General features: G+C 42.5%; 1 protein-coding gene across 4 annotated transcripts in view; it reads left to right on the top strand.

The window, feature by feature from the left end:
- The first annotated feature begins 3,018 nt into the window (after positions 1 to 3,018).
- The window catches only part of trim9 (tripartite motif containing 9), a 34,912-nt gene continuing 18,058 nt past the window's right edge, over positions 3,019 to 19,872 (top strand). For all 4 annotated transcript variants that reach the window (XM_031847354.1, XM_031847352.1, XM_031847353.1 and 1 more), the window contains exons 1-3: positions 3,019 to 4,020; positions 16,436 to 16,531; positions 17,633 to 17,755. In XM_031847354.1, coding sequence (XP_031703214.1) covers positions 3,184 to 4,020; positions 16,436 to 16,531; positions 17,633 to 17,755 — 1,056 coding nt within the window. In that variant the 5' untranslated portion in view covers positions 3,019 to 3,183. The remainder of the gene's footprint in view (positions 4,021 to 16,435; positions 16,532 to 17,632; positions 17,756 to 19,872) is intronic.

Genomic DNA, 19,872 nt, shown 5'->3' with positions numbered 1-19,872 from the left:
AGTTAACATGCATTCGTAGCAGGATGCTGCTGACAGTTCTCATTTACTAAAAAGCTATTTCAGTTCAACTTCTTTATCGTTAAATCAAAACAAAAGAAACATCAGAGCTTGTCTAGAAAGTACGTTTCCTTCACTATGTCATTTGGGAGCCAGTATAACCATCCAATCTCCAAACTAGCTTCGTCATTAAAAGAGTTACAGAACTTTTCTTAAGCCAGAGCTCAGACACAAAAGTGCTTTTCTATTCATATCTTGGCGATATCAGCGCTGTGTCCCGTAGAGATTCATATCTAGCCTGAGTTGTGTGCTGCAAAGCTCCTGCAGTCTGTGCACTTCTTTACACAAGCGGCCTGATGCCTCTTGGGCTGCAGAGGAAGTCTGTGCTGACGAGAGTTAATAGACTCAGTGCAACACACAAAGGAGACTTGATCCCTTATCGATGGAGGGGAGGACTCCAATAAATCACGTGAGCTCTTGGCGGGACGATCGAACTGTGAGTTGAATACCCCTTTAACTGACAACGGGGCATTGTTTTCCCTCTGGTGTGTAAGAGATCCAGGTATTGAAGGTTTTTGTGACGCCTTCATGAGCATTTCAAGAGCAGATATGTCTGCAAATTTAAAGTAATTTATACTTCTGCGGAAAAAATTACTTTGAGTAAATGCCCTTTAACATTATCATTATAAACTGCATTATGTGAATATAAAGAATATAAGCCCCTCTTAAAAGTATAGCCAGTTAAGTCTTCCTTTAATTTGACTTTATGTGTTTGCTGATACTGTTGCCTAATCAGCAGCTCTTTTACATTTGTCCTCATGACGCCTCTTCTATGTTAGTGCACAACGGGTCACCAAAAAACAACTTAATCACAGACTTCAGGAGCATTCCGGGACGTGATCACGGAAAAGTAAAAAGAAATCTGTGAAGATTTTCCACTCAGAGCCGCCTGGTGTGTCTGCCCTGGCAGCAGGAGAGAGTTGGCACTTACACAAAAATAAAAGATGAAATACAGATTCAGTAGAATTGGCCACTTTTCTACTCGAAGGCGATAAACAGGAAGATGCAGTGTGGCCCCAAACTGAGGAGATTGCAGAGAACAATGTCATCATGCTGGAGGCGGCAGCAAGCACGCATCCAAAAATAGCTGATGGTCTGGTTACAAAGATTTGGTTTGGATCAACGCTGTATTTGGTTAAATCTGGGGGAATATTTACATGGATAAAACTTGCCATTTGTTATATATTTCCTCAAATCTTAACAGAATTAGGAGCAGAAGCATCGTCTGCACAGAGGCTCTGATAATTTAACACCTAAATCTTTATTATGTTATAGAAATGAGAATCAGGAGCACAACTTGAGTTTAGATTATTATCTAATGATGGTGGAAATATGAATGCATACCCGAGGATCATGCTATGAATAAATATAAATGTGTGTTTAAATATTATGGATCTCAATGAGATTATTCACGTTTCCACTTTGATATGTTTATCAGTCAGCCTACAATGTGATGCATTGGACACATTGCTGAGTCATTATCTTCATGAGACAAAGACGTCTATTTTAATGATCTACCCATTCTCTACACAAATATGCAAATGTATCACACTGAGTGGCCCCACGTTGCCCTCTGTAGGTCTGAGAAAGCCTTCCGTAAAATGGGATTATTTCATTTCATTTCCCCGTCAACAGCCTCGCTGGGAGCTCACGTTGCCATGGACGTCTCGGAGAAGACGGAGGTATTTGGCCACATAAATGGAGAGGCTCTGGATACTGAAAGAAAGCCCTCTTTTGAGAGCTGCTGCTTTATCTTATCTCACAAGGTGTCAGTTTCCATGTTTTCAATCTCCCAGGAGTGATCTTTGCTCTTTCAGCAGCTGAGAGGAGAAGCTTTGCAAATAACAAATGAACCAAATCCTGCAAGTTTATACGGTAGGCCTACAGCCGCTCTGCAAAGCTGCACGGGTTTTATTATTCAGATCCTGGCTTAAGAAATCTTAAGATCGTCTGTGTTTGTCAGTCAGAAAAAATCATGTGGAAAGTATAGTTGCGTATCGGTACATAAAGTACTTGTACTTTAATACTTTACTGCATGTTCTTTACTACAATGTATATTTGACAGCTCTAAAATGCTGAAATGCAAAACATTTGTCAGTTTTGAAAATAGAAAACTCATTAAGTCATTCATCAAACTAAATGTCAAACACACACTGGCTCCAAATATGAAGATTTGCTGCTAATTTCTCTCTTGTTTATTTAAATGTATGATTAAGTTCATAAAGCCTGGGCTTTGAGCTTGTGTTGGACATTTTGCATTATTTTTAGACATCCTATAGACAAAACAACCAACTGATAAATCAATACTGTAGGATGCTAATACAACATGTCATTAGCACTACTGCGGTACAAGTGACTTTGCAGAGTAAGATTTGGCATAAAACATGTGATGAGCCTAAAAAACAAACAGATGCATTGCCATGGACGAATTACCTGTATAAATCACTTTAATGTGTCAGTAAAAATAATAAAATATATAATCATGAGTGATTTTACTTTTCATACAGATCATCAAGATATATTATTTCTTTAGTAACAGTTTGAGCTTATAACTGAATATGTTTACATTGTTGTTGTAAACAACTGTTCTTTCTTAATAAGTCAATGGACTAATCATCTTAAAGAGAACATCCCACTGTTGTCTGTGGTTGTCGTCATATAACTGATATAAATGAGTTATTATATGATCACATTGTATTAATTGCCCTGCATTGAACGGATAGTCTCGCATTGTTCTCCTTATAATCCCTTAAACAATTAGGTTACATGTTCAGTAATGTCTAGGACATTATATCTGTTGATACATCTCGCTGTAAAGCTCATTAACTTCTCCTCACTGACAGCTGAGTCATCCAATGGTTGTTCGGAATCCACTGGTTATCCAATGGCAGCCCTTTCTGAGCCGATGCTGGTCGCCTATTGGTGAAGACGCGTGTGATGGTTCAGTGCGATGCCTTTTCCTCTTGGTCAAGGTTGCACTGGCAGTGAGAATCGCAGTAGGACGCGACCGGAGCTCTGTTTACGCGCAAACAAGCAGACAGACTCATCAGCCTGACACTCCGCTGTAACTTCTCCCGCCTGTGTTCGCACGCCGCCGAGGAATCTCTCACCTCCCCGAGAGCAGCCATGGATGAGATGGAGGAAGAGTTAAAATGCCCCGTGTGCGGCTCTTTTTTCCGGGAGCCCATCATACTGCCGTGCACCCACAACATTTGCCAGGCGTGTGCCCGGAATATTCTCGTGCAAACCCCCGACGCTGAGTCCCCGCAGAGCAGCCGAGCGTCCGGATCCGGCGTCTCTGACTATGATTACTTGGATTTAGATAAAATGAGTTTGTACAGCGAGGCGGACAGTGGATACGGTTCCTATGGGGGCTTCGTCAGCACTCCGACCACCCCTTGTCAAAAATCACCGAACGGGGTGCGGGTTTTCCCCCCGTCCGTCCTGCAACCTCAACCGCAACAGCACCTGCTGCCGCAGCCCGGCTCTCTGCCCCCGATCCCCCGCAACTCCTGCATCACTTGCCCGCAGTGTCACCGCAGCCTCATCCTGGACGAGCGGGGGCTCCGCGGATTCCCCAAGAACCGGGTGCTGGAGGGGGTCGTGGACAGGTATCAGCAGAGCAAAGCGGCCGCTCTCAAGTGCCAGCTCTGCGAGAAGAGTCCGAAGGAGGCCACCGTGATGTGCGAGCAGTGCGACGTCTTCTACTGCGACCCGTGCCGCCTCCGGTGCCATCCTCCCCGCGGTCCCCTCGCCAAGCATCGCCTGGTGCCGCCAGCGCAGGGGCGGATAAGTCGCCGCGCGAGTCCCCGCAAAACATCCACTTGCACAGAGCACGAACTGGAGAATCTAAGCATGTACTGTGTGCAGTGTAAGATGCCGGTGTGCTATCAGTGTTTGGAGGAGGGCAAACACGGCACACATGAAGTCAAAGCTCTGGGCGCGATGTGGAAACTGCACAAGGTACGTGCGTAACAGAAAATATAACAAGCTGCAAAATCTTTATGTGCTGTTGTACCAGTGCGTCTTTTCGCTGTATGTGTGTATATGTGTGTGCGTAGCTTTTATTCACAATGATTCATCAGCCTCTGAGCTGAGCAACAAGTCCGCCTTGAAAATATTGCACGCTGTATCTTGTCAGATCCGCTTCGCATCCAGCAGATATACAGAGCGGTGGGGATTTATTCTCAGCCACAATGGATTTAAATGAACGCTTTACAATAAAAGTAAGTAGAAGAATTTCACCTCCCTGACAATCCTGCATCTCACATTTCAGTCTGCTTCGTGAAACAGGCACGTCTCCAAACTGGGAACTCTGCTGTCTTTTGGTGCGCAAAGCTGTCAGGAAGCAGCTCTATTAGACATTCTGTTCACGAGTGGAAAACCAGGAGCAGGCCTCCTTTAACAACAGTAAACTGCTTCTTCTTCTCCTTCAAATTATGAACTGAAGTTGTGCAGGGATTCTGGCATGATTTCAGCTCTTGACCATTTGTCTCCTGAGCTTCCACACAGCAGATTCCTTCACTCTCTATCTATATATATATACTGTATGTATATGTTCCACTCCCCCCTGTGCTCTGACAGCTCAACAGGCGCCCCAGAGATCATTAGGCACGGCTAATATTGGAGCTACGCTTTAATAGGAGCCAGCAGTGAAGCACAGATGCAGCAGGCCTTCCGTGTGGATTCAGGTGCTATTTTGGAAGCCGAGTTGTTGTGGGCAGGGAGGCGTTTCAGAGGGCTGCAGTGCATCTACGCCTCTGCAGCTGCAACCCTCACCTCCACACTCCTCAGCTTCCAGTGGCGAGGGAGGATGTGGAGCTGGATATAGATGCTTTTCAATACTCTCTCACACACACACACACACACGCACACACACAGGAATGGTGATATGTAGTGATGGTGTTGCCTGGTTTCCATGAGAAAACCAGAAAATATGGTGAGTTTTTGTGCTTGAGAAACTCACACACCTTTGCCTCCCTGCAGGCGTATCAGCTGTCCTCATTGCAGTCAAGATTGGTGTACTATGTCTCCAAAAACAGCCATTTAACAGACCTCCAGTGCAATCATCTCCTCTCGATGGTGTGAAGATAGCGTGTCACCTCAGATGTATGAGGCAATTGTGAAATTGATGGAAAAATCAGAGGGGGGTTGATCATATCACTCCCATCAAATTGCCATCACTTGAGAAGTTGCCGACCTTTACTGCCTCATCTTTCTTGGATCCAAACTGTCAACAAAAAAATAGGAACATTTTTAGAAACCAATCGATGGCCCCAGTGATATTGGTGCCAACATGCAGCCTGTCGTCCTGTTTTTCGGCTTCTATCACGGCACCTGCTTATTTCTGACCTGTTATCTGAAGCTGCTGCCTGCAGAACTGTAACAGATGGTGTGGAGTTCGGAGCTGGCAGCGTTGAGGATGGGCATCTTTCAGATGCTTCGGGGTGTTCCTCACATAATTCATCAGGGGAGAAATGAAACAGTTTTCCATATCCTGCAGATACACTGTAGATACTTCAGTGTAATGCACATAGTGTAGAAACTCGAGGAAGTGGCTTCCTCTGAAATTTGATTGGTCTCTACTTTCTCAGTTGCGTTGAGTTCAACTCTGATTGACATTGAAATGATCTGAAGTATAATATATATGGTTTTGTTAAGTGGGCTATCAGTCCAAAACTCGAAAATATCAGCACAAACAAGCTATGAAACAGAGAAAAGCAGCAAGTCGTCACATTTGAGAAGCTGGACCCCAAAAAAACGGTTGATTTTCTCGCAATCAACTTCTCAGTTAATTATTTATTTCAGTACTTGAAGTGATCAAAATATAATTTTTGGCTGACAGAAGATCTGCTTTGTGCGATACATGTTTGCATCAATGTTCTGTCTATGTCACATAATTAAGTCAAAAGCAATTATATTGCATTCACCCTGAATTCAATGTTCCCCATTGATCATAGAACATATACGTAGATATAGATATAGCACATGCTGCAGTTATAAGCTACTTGTTTTTTAGTACCTCAGATGAAGTTAGTCCTTCGTGGTTTGTGTTTATTTTATTGACGTGTATGTCTTTAAAGTAACATCTATTGATCTGGTTTTGACCACTTAATGGCAAGATGTAAACACAACATCGACATATTATCACAAGTAGTCGAACAGTTGCTTATTTACACATCCAGCAGACAGAGAGCAACATTGATATTTTGAATCGTGCTTCTGGTCACCTAACAAGTCCATCATACACGTTTCTTTTAACATTTTATATATATAAAAATAAAAGCTAGTGCAGCTTTAAGTTTTGGCTTTGGCCGTATGCAAAACCATATAGTATTCTGATACACATTCGCTCTCAGATATACTCATACAACCAGAAAGTAAATGCACATATACACAAACATCTTCCTTTTCCCTTAAAACTGATCAAAGCTGTTGGTTGTCTGATATTGTGACTGGGCTGCCGCACGTTTCAGCGTCACTGCCGAATGTTGATGCAGAAAGTACAACGCTAACTAACTTGAATCTTGTTACTTTGTGACAAAATCTTAAATCCACACCTGTAGCATTTACATCAGCGAGCAGAAAACACGCTCACTGATATCATTTAATAAGATCTCTTTTTTTTTACTTCAAGGTGTTTTTTAATCTGCACCGTCATCGTCGTCGTCTTGTTACACTGGGACAAACTGTACTCTCTCTCTCTCTCTCTCTCCCTCTCTCTCTCTTTGTGAAACATTTCTCTCTTTATGGAGACGGAGTTGAACCACCTGCCGTCATGGCAACTACATCCCTCTCGATGTTGTGCAGAGCAGCAGAGGTCTCCAAGATACCGGACCCCACGAGGGATCCATTCCAGATGCTTTACAGCCTTTCCCTCATTTGTGTCTAAATGAACGTGACTACAGATCATTACTCTCGCTTCATGCTCAGACGTCTTCTCAACTTCTCCGCTGGTCTCGCGGGCAATAAAAACGACTGTGTTTTTATCTCTAACCCTCCCTTTTGGACCGCGTGACCGTGTCTAAACCGCGATGGAAATCAATTTCATGTCACCAAAGTCAATTTCAGTCACGAAAGACGAGTAGAAATCTAAGAGCTCCATCGTGTGTATCGCCCCGTACCACGTCTGCCTCTTCAGATTTGTGTCAGAGGGTTTTATGTGGTGACAGGATGTCCGTGTTAATCTCCGTGAATCACATTAAAAAGAGTCAAGGGGCATCATCAAGAGCGTTAAACCCCGACATGGCGAGAGGTCCTCGGCTCTTCACGGATGTCACAAGAGGTCGCCCAGGACCCCGAATGCAATCTAGGTCAACCTCTGTCGCCTCAGTGTGTTTAGAGGCAATTAGAGGCGATTTATCACGTAGAAGCTTATGTACGAGATGCCTGGGTGTGCAGAAAATAAGTATCAGATTGCAGCAGAAAATTTGCAATTTACCCTATTGCCACGAATGGAGAGATAAATCAGAGGCTGCAGAGGAGGTCTGATCTCCAACATCCCTGAAAATGTCCCTTTGAGCTTTCCATGCAAGAACAAAAAGCTTGAAGAAGTGGATTTCACAAGTGATTTAAGACATTTTTCCCTTCTAGTGTGGACATTGTGCTCCCGTTTAATGTCACCGTGTGTTTGATCCTGACGCAAACAGACGCCCTGCACACCTTGACACCAAGTCAACACAGACGGATGCTCTCAGCCAAGATGCCCCAAAAAGCAGGCTAACGAGGACAGACAGAGCAGGAACGGGGACGAATGCTAAAAGACTCGTCTCAATCTTGAGGCCGATGTTGACGGCGGCAGTTGCTTTGTGTCTGGATGAAGAGACCTGCAGCTCAGCGGGAGCGGCGTAGGAAAAAGCCTTGCCAGAGTCAGACACTGGCGGCGGGATCCCCGTCCTGCTCTCCTGCTTTAACTCCTGTCTGCTAATAGTAATGAGGCTGGCTGTCAGTCTGGATCCGTTACCCCGCTGTGCCGCTGCTCCACACTCCAGCATGCAACCGCCCCCATACAGAGGAGTAATGAACCTCATTGGTTCAATGTGCCATGCAGATGCAAACTACAATATGTCGGCTTTACCGTCAATAACTGCATGGCAACGACGAGTGTGAACTACTGATCTTTCTCAGAGAAATTGGTAGAATTCATTTGCGACACAAATATTTGGAGAAGCGGTACAGCTGCCATTTGCTGATCCTGATCTTAGAAGTAACTGACCAAAGTAATAATGCTAATGTTAGCTGTCCCCGGTCACATGCTTCAAACGTGAGTTCCTGCAACATCAAACAAAACAAAGCAGCGGGCAGCATCAATACTTGAAAGGATTCTATCCTGTTTTTTTTTTTTGTTCAACCCACCGTACAGCACACGGACACAGTTGGCGACCAGCCTGTGAACAAAGAGGAGCATTTAGTGGCTAAAGAGACAGATGTTACCTCTGAGATTAGACTAGACTAGACCGGAGCAATGAGGAGAGTGAATATTGGATTTAGTGATCGGTGATAAATATGTCGATGTTGTGTTTACAGCTTCTTCCGCTGTCCCCAAATGGTCAATAGATATAAATAATGCTGCTCTGACATACAGGATTTCAAACATGGTCTCTCAATAGATTTTATGATGCAGACTTGTGGTGGTCAGTGAGCCAACCTATTTAGAAAAGAAAATAGATAGTATCACCCACTGTAATATCAGAGGTTGTGAAGAAGAGAATGTTGAATTCACCTCTATGGTAAGAAATGTAACAATATCTCTTTTTATGACTTTTCTTGGCTAAACGTTGGCTTATTCTGATATGTTTGTCGTGATTAATTACAGTATGAACAATAGAGGATACCAAATAAAATTTCACAAGTACAACTTCCCATTGCAGATACCAACAAACTCGCCTATACTGCCTCCGCCCAGATTTATGTAGCGAGCCGGGTAATGTCTTTTCATTTCGCTAGAAGTGGTGCAACGAGTGGCGCGGCGGCCAGTTGGAGTGCAGTTGTTCGGCCTTTTAGAAAGGCTCTTGCGTAGCACCAGCGGTACGTGAGCCGCCGTTTGGGCATCACTGCAGTATAAGTGATTGTGTACAGATAAAAGACACGTTTGCTCGTTTGTTTATGACAGCAGGCTGTGATTCACTGATATGGGGATGAGGCGGAGGACAGAGGTCTGTAGAGAATGAAATTTCACAGTGGGGTCTCAAAGCCATTTGGGTTGACGCTGCTCCATTACAGGCGGTGGTATTTCCCCCTCGAGCTGCCATGTAAAGAGATTAGCTGTGTAAATGTTAATGAAGGAGGGAGATAAAGAAGAGGAAAATGAGAGCGGCAGAATGACCCAGAATGCCCGAAGAGAGGAAGTGAAACAGGGACCGAGCAGGAAACAGAGGCAGAGCGATGCTGAGCGTCTCCAGTTTGACGAGATACTTAACAGAATACTTCATGTTTAGTCTGAGTCATCTTGTCGTCCTGGGTCCACACAGAAAGCTTATGCACTGAAGGTATTTTTTATTTTGACTTATTATATAACTTTTTCCGGGTGGGAACACAGACCAGCTGAACATTTCAACTTGCTCCAGACGTGGAACTGGAGAGAGATAAATGCCTCAGAACTCCAATGTGCCAGTTTCCCTCAGTGGCCCGACTGGGAACGAAAGAAAGGGCGTTTTCTTCTTCTTCTTTTCTCTACATAAATGAGTCCAAACCAAAAGTAAGTTATCAGATTTGTAGGGTGATTTTAACACAGAATAATTCATTATGCTCAGTCACATCTGGCCGCCCTAACACAGTCAGCCCACATTAAATGAGGACATAAAGTAAGAAATCAGGCTCATCCTGAAGTCTGTGCAGCAGATGATGAGGACAGGTTACAGCCTGCAGTGAACCTGTTTTCATCATCAACATAATTATCCTCAGGATAATCATCATCAGCGACATTGTTTGGATTTCGAGGATGAGGATAGACACGTAGAAGAAGAACTGATGTCATTCTCCTCAGTCTGTTCTCAGCGTTTGTGACTTAAAGACTTTACGGAGCAAAAAAACAACCATTTTTAAAGTGATGTTTCAGCCAACAGAAGAGAAAAATATAGGGAGAAATTACATTTTACAAAGCTGCCCGGACGGACGTCAAATGTTGCTGTTTCCGACCCAGAAACGTTGTTTTTACTAAATAGATGGTCGAGTCAAAGAGGAGAATAACTGACTGAATGACCTGACGGAACCTTTAAAACACCTTCCTCTCCCCCCTCCTCCCCCACAGGTATAACAGTATACAATCTCCATTTCACTCTTTCTCTGTACTTGATTGGTTCTATTTGACACATGGAGACAAGATCAACATGTACAGGCGACTAAATGATCTGCAGAAGACACCGCCGTCGCCTGATAAATCCAGTGCCGACAAGAATAGATCACTTCTGCCCCATATCCTGCTGTGTTGTCCCAGGTGTCCGTCAAATAAGGACTCTGTTTCTGACATGATAAAACTGGCAACTTTTTAATATCCTAGTTTCATTGCCTTTCCTTATGTGTGTGTGTGTGGATAGTTAACGACTTCTTCTGCATTATTGATGACAGCAGATATAAGCGATGAATAATGCACCAGCCACTTAGGTTCTGCTTGTGGAAGATGGGTTTCATATGGGAACTTGTTAAACACGGAGGAGTATCACAATCTGGTCAAATCATAACTCTTCCAGCGTGTTGGAGGATGTAAGAGCTTAATTTTTAACAACAGAAAGGTTCCCAAGACGGTAAAAATCATCAAGTCGCCTGCTTAATATTTCAAACTGTTTTCTCTGAGGGCTGCGGCAGTGCGTGTAAACAACCGCAACCTTTCATGTTAGAGTCTTTGGTTACTGATAACTGCAGGGGGAAACACAATCAGTTATCAAGCTGTGCAAAACAACATTAATTTTCATTTTATTTGATCGTAGGGTTTCGGTGTAAGTTGTGTGTTTGATGTCTTCTGTCACAAGAAGTTGACCTCGGCCTCTGTTTACGGTGTTTAACCAACAGACTGTGTACTATAGGCTACACACAGGATTAAATGAGGCTAAAGAGACTGTTGACAGAACACCAGAGAAAGTACTTAACCCTGAAGCTCTGAGAAAAGTGCAGGGCACTTAAAACATTTCTCTGAGAGGTAACGCAGCTTTTTGAAAGTAGGTTATGGGAACTCAAAATCTATCTTTATTCTAATCTGTTCTATCTGGACACATTTTATCTATATATATATATATGTATATATATATATATTTATATGTATATATATATATATATATATATATGTATATATATATATACATATATTTATATATGTGTGTGTTTTTTAATTAGCTGGAGGAGTAATGCTTTTCCTCCGCTGCGACTTTCAGAGCTTAGCAGTGACATTACACCTACCTCCCTCTTTCCTTGCACTTCCCACTTCCTCGTGGGGACTTTAATCCAAATTGGCTCTGATGCCTCTCTGACATCCGTGCTTTCCTGTGACAGATTGGTGAGTTTGCTCGGCCGCAGAGAGAAAATGAAACACGCCGAATGGCCCTGAAGCCGCTTGTGAATTATTCATGACGTGCACGTGTTCCCACTCGGCTTAATTACTGAGATGATTAGTGCGCCCAAATAGCAGCGACATCCTAAACCCCCCACCACCTCAACAAATCCTCCACAGCTCATTGCAAACATTCCAGCATCCTCTCTACGTTAATGTTGCATGGTGCTTTTATTTCGACTGTCCCTGAACAAGCTTGAATGTGCTTTGCATTGATGTAAGTGTTGTTGAGCACAAACTCTTATAAGCCTCGTAATAGTTCTCATCAGTCACTCGGAAATCACTTCATGTTGGCCACACTTTATCTGCTCTCACGTAAACTGCAAACATTAGCATGCTTGGCTAACTAGCTTAGCAGAGCAAGATTATACATTGGGCCTAAAGCCCAACTTTAGGCCCAATGTATAAGAGTGGTATAGTGTCTTGTGTTTTTAGTCTTACCAATTCTAAAAACACAAAATCAGTATCATAAGGAATGGATTAACTGTGTGTTTTGCTAACGTAAACTGCGGTCTTTAGCATGTCCAGATAACTAGCGTCCTCCGAAGGATGCGGCCGCTGGATTGAGTTTTCAGTCAACTGAATTGGCAGAAGCTAAATTCCGACCACTCAAAGCGCTTTAACACTACATGTCATTCACCCATTCACACCATAGACTGTATGTAAGAAGTGGACGTACTCATCGTGACGTCATCCATTGGTTTATGGACTGCCGTTTTGAAGCCTTGAGTTTGGCGATTTGGCCGTCGCCATCTTGGATTATGGCCATCAGTTAGCCCACCCTAACGCATACTCCGCTTTATGGTCTATTTTACTCTAAATGAACCATAATTTACTAAATGAACATCAGTTAGTAGTATTTAGTTTACAATGTTTACTGAGCGAATAAATCAGAAGTAGGGTCATTTTCTCATAGACTTAAATACAATAGGATGTCTCTTTGCAGAACCAAAATGACCAGTAGAGAGAATGTAAGTTTTAAGATGCTTCCGCATTGACTTCACTCGGTAGAACCGCCGGTTGAACTTGGGGATCGAGCCGCCGAATTCCTGATTGGAAGACGACCTGCTCTACCTCTGAGCTACAGCCTCATCCATCGGCTTTAGCTACAGCTTGTCATTTCTACAGGCTATTTGTTAAGTTACCGTCGATCTTATAGGCACAAATAAATATAGAATTAAATAGAAACAAAGGACCACTTAAAATGAAGAGAAAGGGCTACGTAAAATGTAAATTATGTACATAATGCTACAATATATAACATAATATATGAAGAGAACATAAGTTAATAATACTAAATTTAGAATGACAAGTATAAGGAATATGTCATCAAACACATACAACATACAACCAGTGCAAACAAACAAAGCAAACAAAAAATGCTGAGAAGTCTGTTAAGTGTGATAAATATAAATGCAAGAATAGTGTAAGAGATAAATGAGAATATTTCTTGAAATGTACAGTATAAATGCGGTATTAATGGAAGCGTAAGAAGAAGCTGGATTTTCTACCTGTGTCTACAATCAAGAACTCATTGTTTCAAAAATGACTATGAATTTTTAGGGTTATACCTTCAATGATTATCACTGTGTTGCGTGTGTCAAATCTGTCGAACTGGGAAGCTTTTGGTGTGTGTCCCATAGTGCTCTTCATCCCATTTGTTGCTGAAGTCTGTCTTTCCATATGCCGACCTTCCGGCCATGGCACTGTAGTCCCCACCAGGCAGGAAGTAGCCGTGAGCTGTGCAGAAAAAAAAACAGCCTCTGTTTTCATGGCACGTTTTGACCTGGTTTTGAGGACTGAGCTCTGCAGGCTCTCGGACAGACTCTGCGGAAAAACGCCTCCAGACAATCAAGTGCTTTTCATTTCATCCGCTCTGTCACTGCACGCATACTGACTGTTAACTGGGCGAGGCGAAGGCAGGAGCTCCCTCGACGTCCATCGCTGTATCACAGAGAGGAAAATGAGAAAGCTGACCGAGAAAATGAACTACAATTTAGGACAAACTGAAAGGGCAGGTGTGAGTGACTCGGCTGATATGTAATGAAACCGCCAGAGTCTGAGGGATGACTTGAGTTTGATTTGCAGGATCTTAAAACAATGAAGTGAAATGGAGACTCAGAAGTGGTCTCATCTCAGAAGGAGATGGATGCGATTTGTGTGCTTTTAAAATGTCTTCCATTCACATGTTTATTATCCTCTTAGGTAAAATATAAAACATCATAAAAGAATAGTGCGGCCTTTCGGGAAATACACTTTTGTTTTCTTGCCGAGAGTTAGATGAGAAGATCGATACCACTCTTTACTTTAAATATGAAGCCAGCAGCCAGTTAGCGTAGCTTAGCATAACGACTGGAAACAGGGGGAAACTGCTAGCCTGGCTCAAATTTGCACATTATATCTCAGTTCATGTTTATATTTATTATGTCTCCTTGTTTAAAAAAGTCACTGCACCCAAGCTGCAACTTGTCATTTTTAAACTTGTTTGCAAAATTGAACAAATGAGAAGTAACAAGTTAATAAGTTATATTGATTGTTTCTCACTGCACTTGGATTTAGATCAGTTCCTTTACTGCTGAAATAATTTCATTGATTGACAAATATTTTGGTGATATAGTTTGTTGCATATTGTTCCCAAAAGTTTGATAATGAGCTTCCATACTCAAACTCTGTTGATTAATTGGTGAAGCCATTTAGCGAGTAAAGATAGTGAAACATTTGTTGGTTTCTGTTTCGTTGCTGCATTTATCAGTTGAATAGCTTGTAGTTTTAGATGGTCGGTCAGACAAAATAAGCAATTCAAAGATATCACCCTGATTTCCGGGTGCTTGTGACAGACATTTTTCATTATTATTTTACATTTAAATGATTTGATAGTGAAGACCTCATTACCTTTAAAATCCATCTCCATAAAGGCCAATTTGTCCTCTGAAGTCTGTACATAGGCTTTTGAGATGTCTTTGTGACAAACAACCTAACTCGGGAGAAAACGTCCAGCTCATATCTTTTCATTCCTGGAGGTCTCTGGGGATGTTGAAATAAGAGTCCCAAGTTAACAAAGGGGAAGTTTCTTCCGGAAACGTTTACATTTCAGTCTTTGCTCAGCTGTTACCGGCTCAGACCGTCCCTTGGTGCAGTAGACTCGTGTTAGCGGCAGCTGTCATGGTTTCCCAAACTCTGAGGTCAAAGGTCAGCTGTTGGCCCCCGCAGATAGATTCCCATTCGACCAGCTTACGTCAGATGCCAGGAGCTGCGTTGACACAGAGTTGTTTTCACAGTGTTTTTCACTGTATCAGCTAGTTCCAGGTTTTATTGCTCTCTTCCGGAGTGGAAGTGATTTTTTCTGTTTTCTTTTTGCCCATCACCCTTTTTTCCTCCCAGGAGACAATACCCTCCCCAAGTTGACGGTTGTTCACTCAACCGTACAAGGTTCCCACAGGGTCAGGCCGCGTCCTCTCGCTCCGTCACCTCTTTGTTCACACAACCTCGCTTCACATACATGAACACCCTCTTGTCTGTTCCCCGCTATCCAAACAGGAGCATTTGTGTGTCATCGCACACATCCAAAGCAGTGGTATTTCCCATCACATGTACAGAGCTCTGCTCCACATGACCAGGGACTGTAATCCAATAATAAAACCATGCAAAAGTCAAGGGCTTTATTGTCCATAAATCGTCTTAGTTTTAGTTGGAAATGCCATTTTGTGTGTGAGAATAAAGCCGACAGTTTATTTGGTCTCAGGGGCGAAAACTTTGACTCTTCAAAATGTCAGTTTCTCAGCAGCGATGAAAAGCAGCTTTGTTTGTGAATTTCAGTTCATCCAAAACTTAAAAATTGACAAATTCAGAGTTAGGTGATTTTCACAGCATGACGGCTGTATATATGATGTTTATACGTCTCACATTTTGAACTTACCAGGCCACACTGGTCTGGGAATCTGCATCTAAAATAACTTAAGCTGCTTGGAATGTCCTTCTGTGCTGCCTCCATGTGTCTTTCCTGTCAATCTCAAAGGTCTCATTTAATAAATGTCTCCTACACATGCATGAAACAAGATGTGGGGTTTATTTAGGAGGACTTGAGTTGAGAGTTAAATAGTAAAAAACTACAAAAACCTCCTTCCCCACTTACAAAGCATGGGCCTTTGGAGTGGGAGAAAGCTGCCGATAAAGCAGTTACTGGGGTTGCAATGATTATTATTATTAATAGCGATTCATTTGCAGATTATTATGATCTTGATTGACTGATGTTATTATTAATTGTTTGGTCTAAACATTGTGTGAAAAAAAGCCTAGATTAATTTCCTAAACTGGTTTTGACCAACCAGCAGTCCAAATCCCAGAGTTCTTCAGCTTACTATCACATAAAACAAAGAAAACGATATATGATTAGAGGGGTCGGCTTAAATGCCCCGAAACATAACATTACTTTTTATTAGATTAAATATTTGAATATGTACCTGAATGTACCAAAAATTTATTTTTGTTTTGCAATAAATAGCAGAACTATAAGCTCATAGATATTTATATATGACATGGAAAATCTCTTTTTCTAATTATTTTATTAATTGGGTATGCCACTTCCTGTTGGCTATATTCCTGTTGCAGTATGTCACATAGCTTGACTAACACTGCTGCCCGTTTGAACCCCGCAGAAAGAACCGTCCATGCATGAGTAAATCTTGTCCTACTGATGATGTTTGTTTCTGAGGATTCAGCACCTATTTATATATAATGGAGTGTTGATTTATTCTTATTTAAATGCAGTACAAACCCGTATCACTCCATTGCTGCTGCTGCTTCATCTCTAACGTCCTCTCTCTGTGCTCTCCACAGGGCCAGCTGTCTCAAGCTCTCACCGTGCTGTCGGACAGAGCCACTGAGGCCAAAGAGTTCCTGGTTCAGCTGAGAAACATGGTGCAGCACATCCAGGTACGTAAATACACACAAAGACTTGCAGGCTTTGCGCACTCTTTCTCGACCCCAGGAGCAATGTTACCTGTCTCTCACCCCCCCCCCCCCCCCTCCAGTCTGATCCCAGGCTGTCCACCACGGCACGTCACTGCAGTAATCAACAGAAACAAAAAGGCTTATCGTATTATAACACTGCCTGGAGTTTGGTCATTGTCCAGCCATAGTGCTGCATATGAGAGGTGGAAAATGACACTATTTACATCTACAGTAGGCCATCAAAGTCCTCTCTTTTACGTGCATTTAGAACACATCAACCCTTAAATTAGAGTCAGTTAAGTGGTGAATGTTTTAGTATGATCGATTCTAAAGTTGTACTAAATATATTTATGCTGAAAATGGTTTCATATGTGGACACAGACTGCCACTGTGGACACCAGCGGAGCATTTCTCGGCTGCAGGTTTCAGGTCTTTTGAAGGTGTGAGCGAGGGTATTGATTTGAGTGTACAGTCAGTGTTATCAGATGTACAGTACTTAGTGTAAGCACAATATATTGACCGGGAATAGATTAACATGCTGGACAACCTTCTGCTGTGTGTGGAGACAAAAGCTGCATGCCGTCAGCTGTAGAGGCCGATTAGAGGAGGAAGGTGGGATTAAAAGCCCTCGCTGATTATCGACACACACAGTCAGATGAGGCTCCAGGGAAACCCGTCATGGTGGGAGATGCAGGATAGGAAAGGAGGCGAAGGACGAGGAGATAGTTGTGATGTGGCAAAACAAACTCTACGAGGCATACTTGTACGTACACTACTCACTTCATGATGACTTTATCCACCCACCTCGTTCGATGACGAGCTACTGGAGGAGACGTGTGAATGAAGATGCATTTTTAAATGAAGTATAAATCTTATTATCTCTATATATTTCAGTGTGCTGCTATTAAATTGGATTGCCTAATGGTTTCACTCATTTAGTATCTCCTCTGCTTTTGGTTTTGCGTACAGTATATTTTGAATTGAAAGTTCCGATATATATACTGTATATATATACTGTATATATATATATATTTCGTCTTTTAGGTGCGTTATTCTTTTCAGCCTTTGCCTGTTGTCTTGCAGGAGAACGGAGTGGAGTTTGAGGCCTGTTTGGTGGCGCAGTGCGACGCCCTCATCGACGCCCTGAACCGACGCAAGGCCCAGCTGCTGTCTCGAGTAAATAAAGAGCACGAACACAAACTGAAGGTGAGTGAGCACGACCAGACAAAGTAACATCCAGTTCATCTCAAAATGTCAGAGATGTATGGGGGTGGTGTGTTGTGGTGTAATGTGAATATGGCTGTTTTTGCATTATTAAACATTTGGGAAGTGGAGCTGGACTTTCAGATCGGATAAACAGTCTGCAACAACAACTTAGACCTGACAAAAATAGATGCGACAATATTTGGGATGAATGATGTATTTCAGACAACTGGTGGCTTCTTGATTGGTAAGAAAATCACATCAATACTGGCTCTGCTGAACTGAACTGAAACCATTTGCTACCCGCGAGGACGGAAATTAATTTAAATATTAATGTTAACGTTTTAAAAATGGTAAGCTGTTTCGCATTTTGAAGATTTCCTCAATGCATGTTTAAGATTCAAATGCACATTTTTTTGATTTAGCACAAGAGGTGGAACTCGATTCCACTGATTTCAGAGACATAAAGTGCCACATTTTGTCTTTACACCATCTTCAACACATTGAACGGGAGGACATAACTGAGAGAGGGAGTCAACAGGAGAGGAGGAGGAGGAGGAGGGAGAGATACATTTGTGCTGTACAGCATCCAATTTCACGCTTGGACGCTCTGTAGAATCAAGGTTTCACACGTGTAGGTGGTTTGAGAAACACAGCCTGTGCATGGCTTCATGTGAGCACGCTCATGCACTGACACATATTTTGCTTTCTTTTCTCCATGTATGAAATATTAAGATGTGAGGCATTGCATGGAAGTGCCTCATAAATCACTGACAAACTGAAAAACTCATTTTCATTTAATTCACATTTAGTGACATTTAGCCCCTTTTCTTTGTGTGTTTTTGAGGTTTACATTTTTCTCTATTGAGAAGTTTTATAACTGAATTTTATTTTATTTTTTTCTTTAAACATTTACAAACTGGGCTTAACATTAAAGCAACAATTACATATTTGGGTAAATGTGCTTATTCGGTAAAACCATAACATGTTGTTTCAACACTTTGTATTTTGCACAAATTAAACAAACATGTAATGTGTTAATTAGTGAGGTTTAGAGGTGCTGCTAAGCAGATTTACTTACCTTTGGACAGAGCCATAGAGCTGCTTCCAGTCTTCATGCTGTGATAAGCTAACTAGCTGCTGGCTGTAGCTTCATAGCTGGCGTACAAACATGAGAGTGGTGTCGATCGTCTCATCTTACTCTCGGCAAGAAAGCGAATCGTATTTACCAAAATGATTTCTTTCAGCTTTTTCTGGCATAGCACCATCAGACAGTTGGGCCTAGAAGTGTTATCTGGAGACATGATTGATCCCCTGTCCACAACTAACTATTCAATTTGCAAATTAATTTTAGCACTTCCAAGTTTTTAAATTTAAACATTTAGGGGCAACGACCGAGCTGAGTCTTACCACCATCCCTCCCTCTGCAAAGAAACCAGGACAGGACACACAATGACACTCTGAGCAGTATTTAGCTGCAAATATGCTCCAGTCAACAGAACACGTACGTTTTGCAGGTTAGAAATATAAAACCTCTCACTCTCACAGCACTCGTCGCCTGCAGTGTCACAGCTGTCAAAATTACAGCAGCTATTACTTTTTTTGTGCCCGTAGACGTAAAACACTGCGACATGTTTACAGGCTGCAGCTCTAAACGGCAGCTGTTGGTGCTTTTACTGCCGGTAGGCGGCGCTAGTTGGACTGCAACTGCAGGTTCAGAAACGGCAGATGTGCAGGACCTACTTTTGGGCGCCATTTTGCACGCTCAAAATGCAAACTCTGTTCCGTTAATGATTGGTTGGCTGTTAAGTGATGGATGGGTGTTTAATGTGGGGCATCGGACACAGACGGAGGAATGTTAATGTATCTCAGCGCAGATCTGATCCCTTCTGTCAGCCAACAGATCGGTGCCTCCGTGTGTCGTTCGCTGAATCTTAATGCCAGAATCTGATATTCTTTTTTACTGCCCTGCTCACACACTGGAGGACACGGCTTCCATCGTAGGAGTTTCCCACAGAGTCAGTGATGCAAGAAACTCTCACGTTTCACGTGTTCTGTGCTCCTGGAGGGCAGAGCTGATCGTTTGAGGTAGATATCAGCAGCAGTAACACTGGGGAAGA

Source organism: Anarrhichthys ocellatus, unplaced genomic scaffold, assembly GCF_004355925.1.
Source record: "Anarrhichthys ocellatus isolate YVR2014 unplaced genomic scaffold, GSC_Weel_1.0 scaffold7, whole genome shotgun sequence".
NCBI lineage: Eukaryota > Metazoa > Chordata > Actinopteri > Perciformes > Anarhichadidae > Anarrhichthys > Anarrhichthys ocellatus.
Note: the sequence above shows the minus strand (reverse complement) of the source record. Positions and strands in the feature narration are given on the sequence as shown.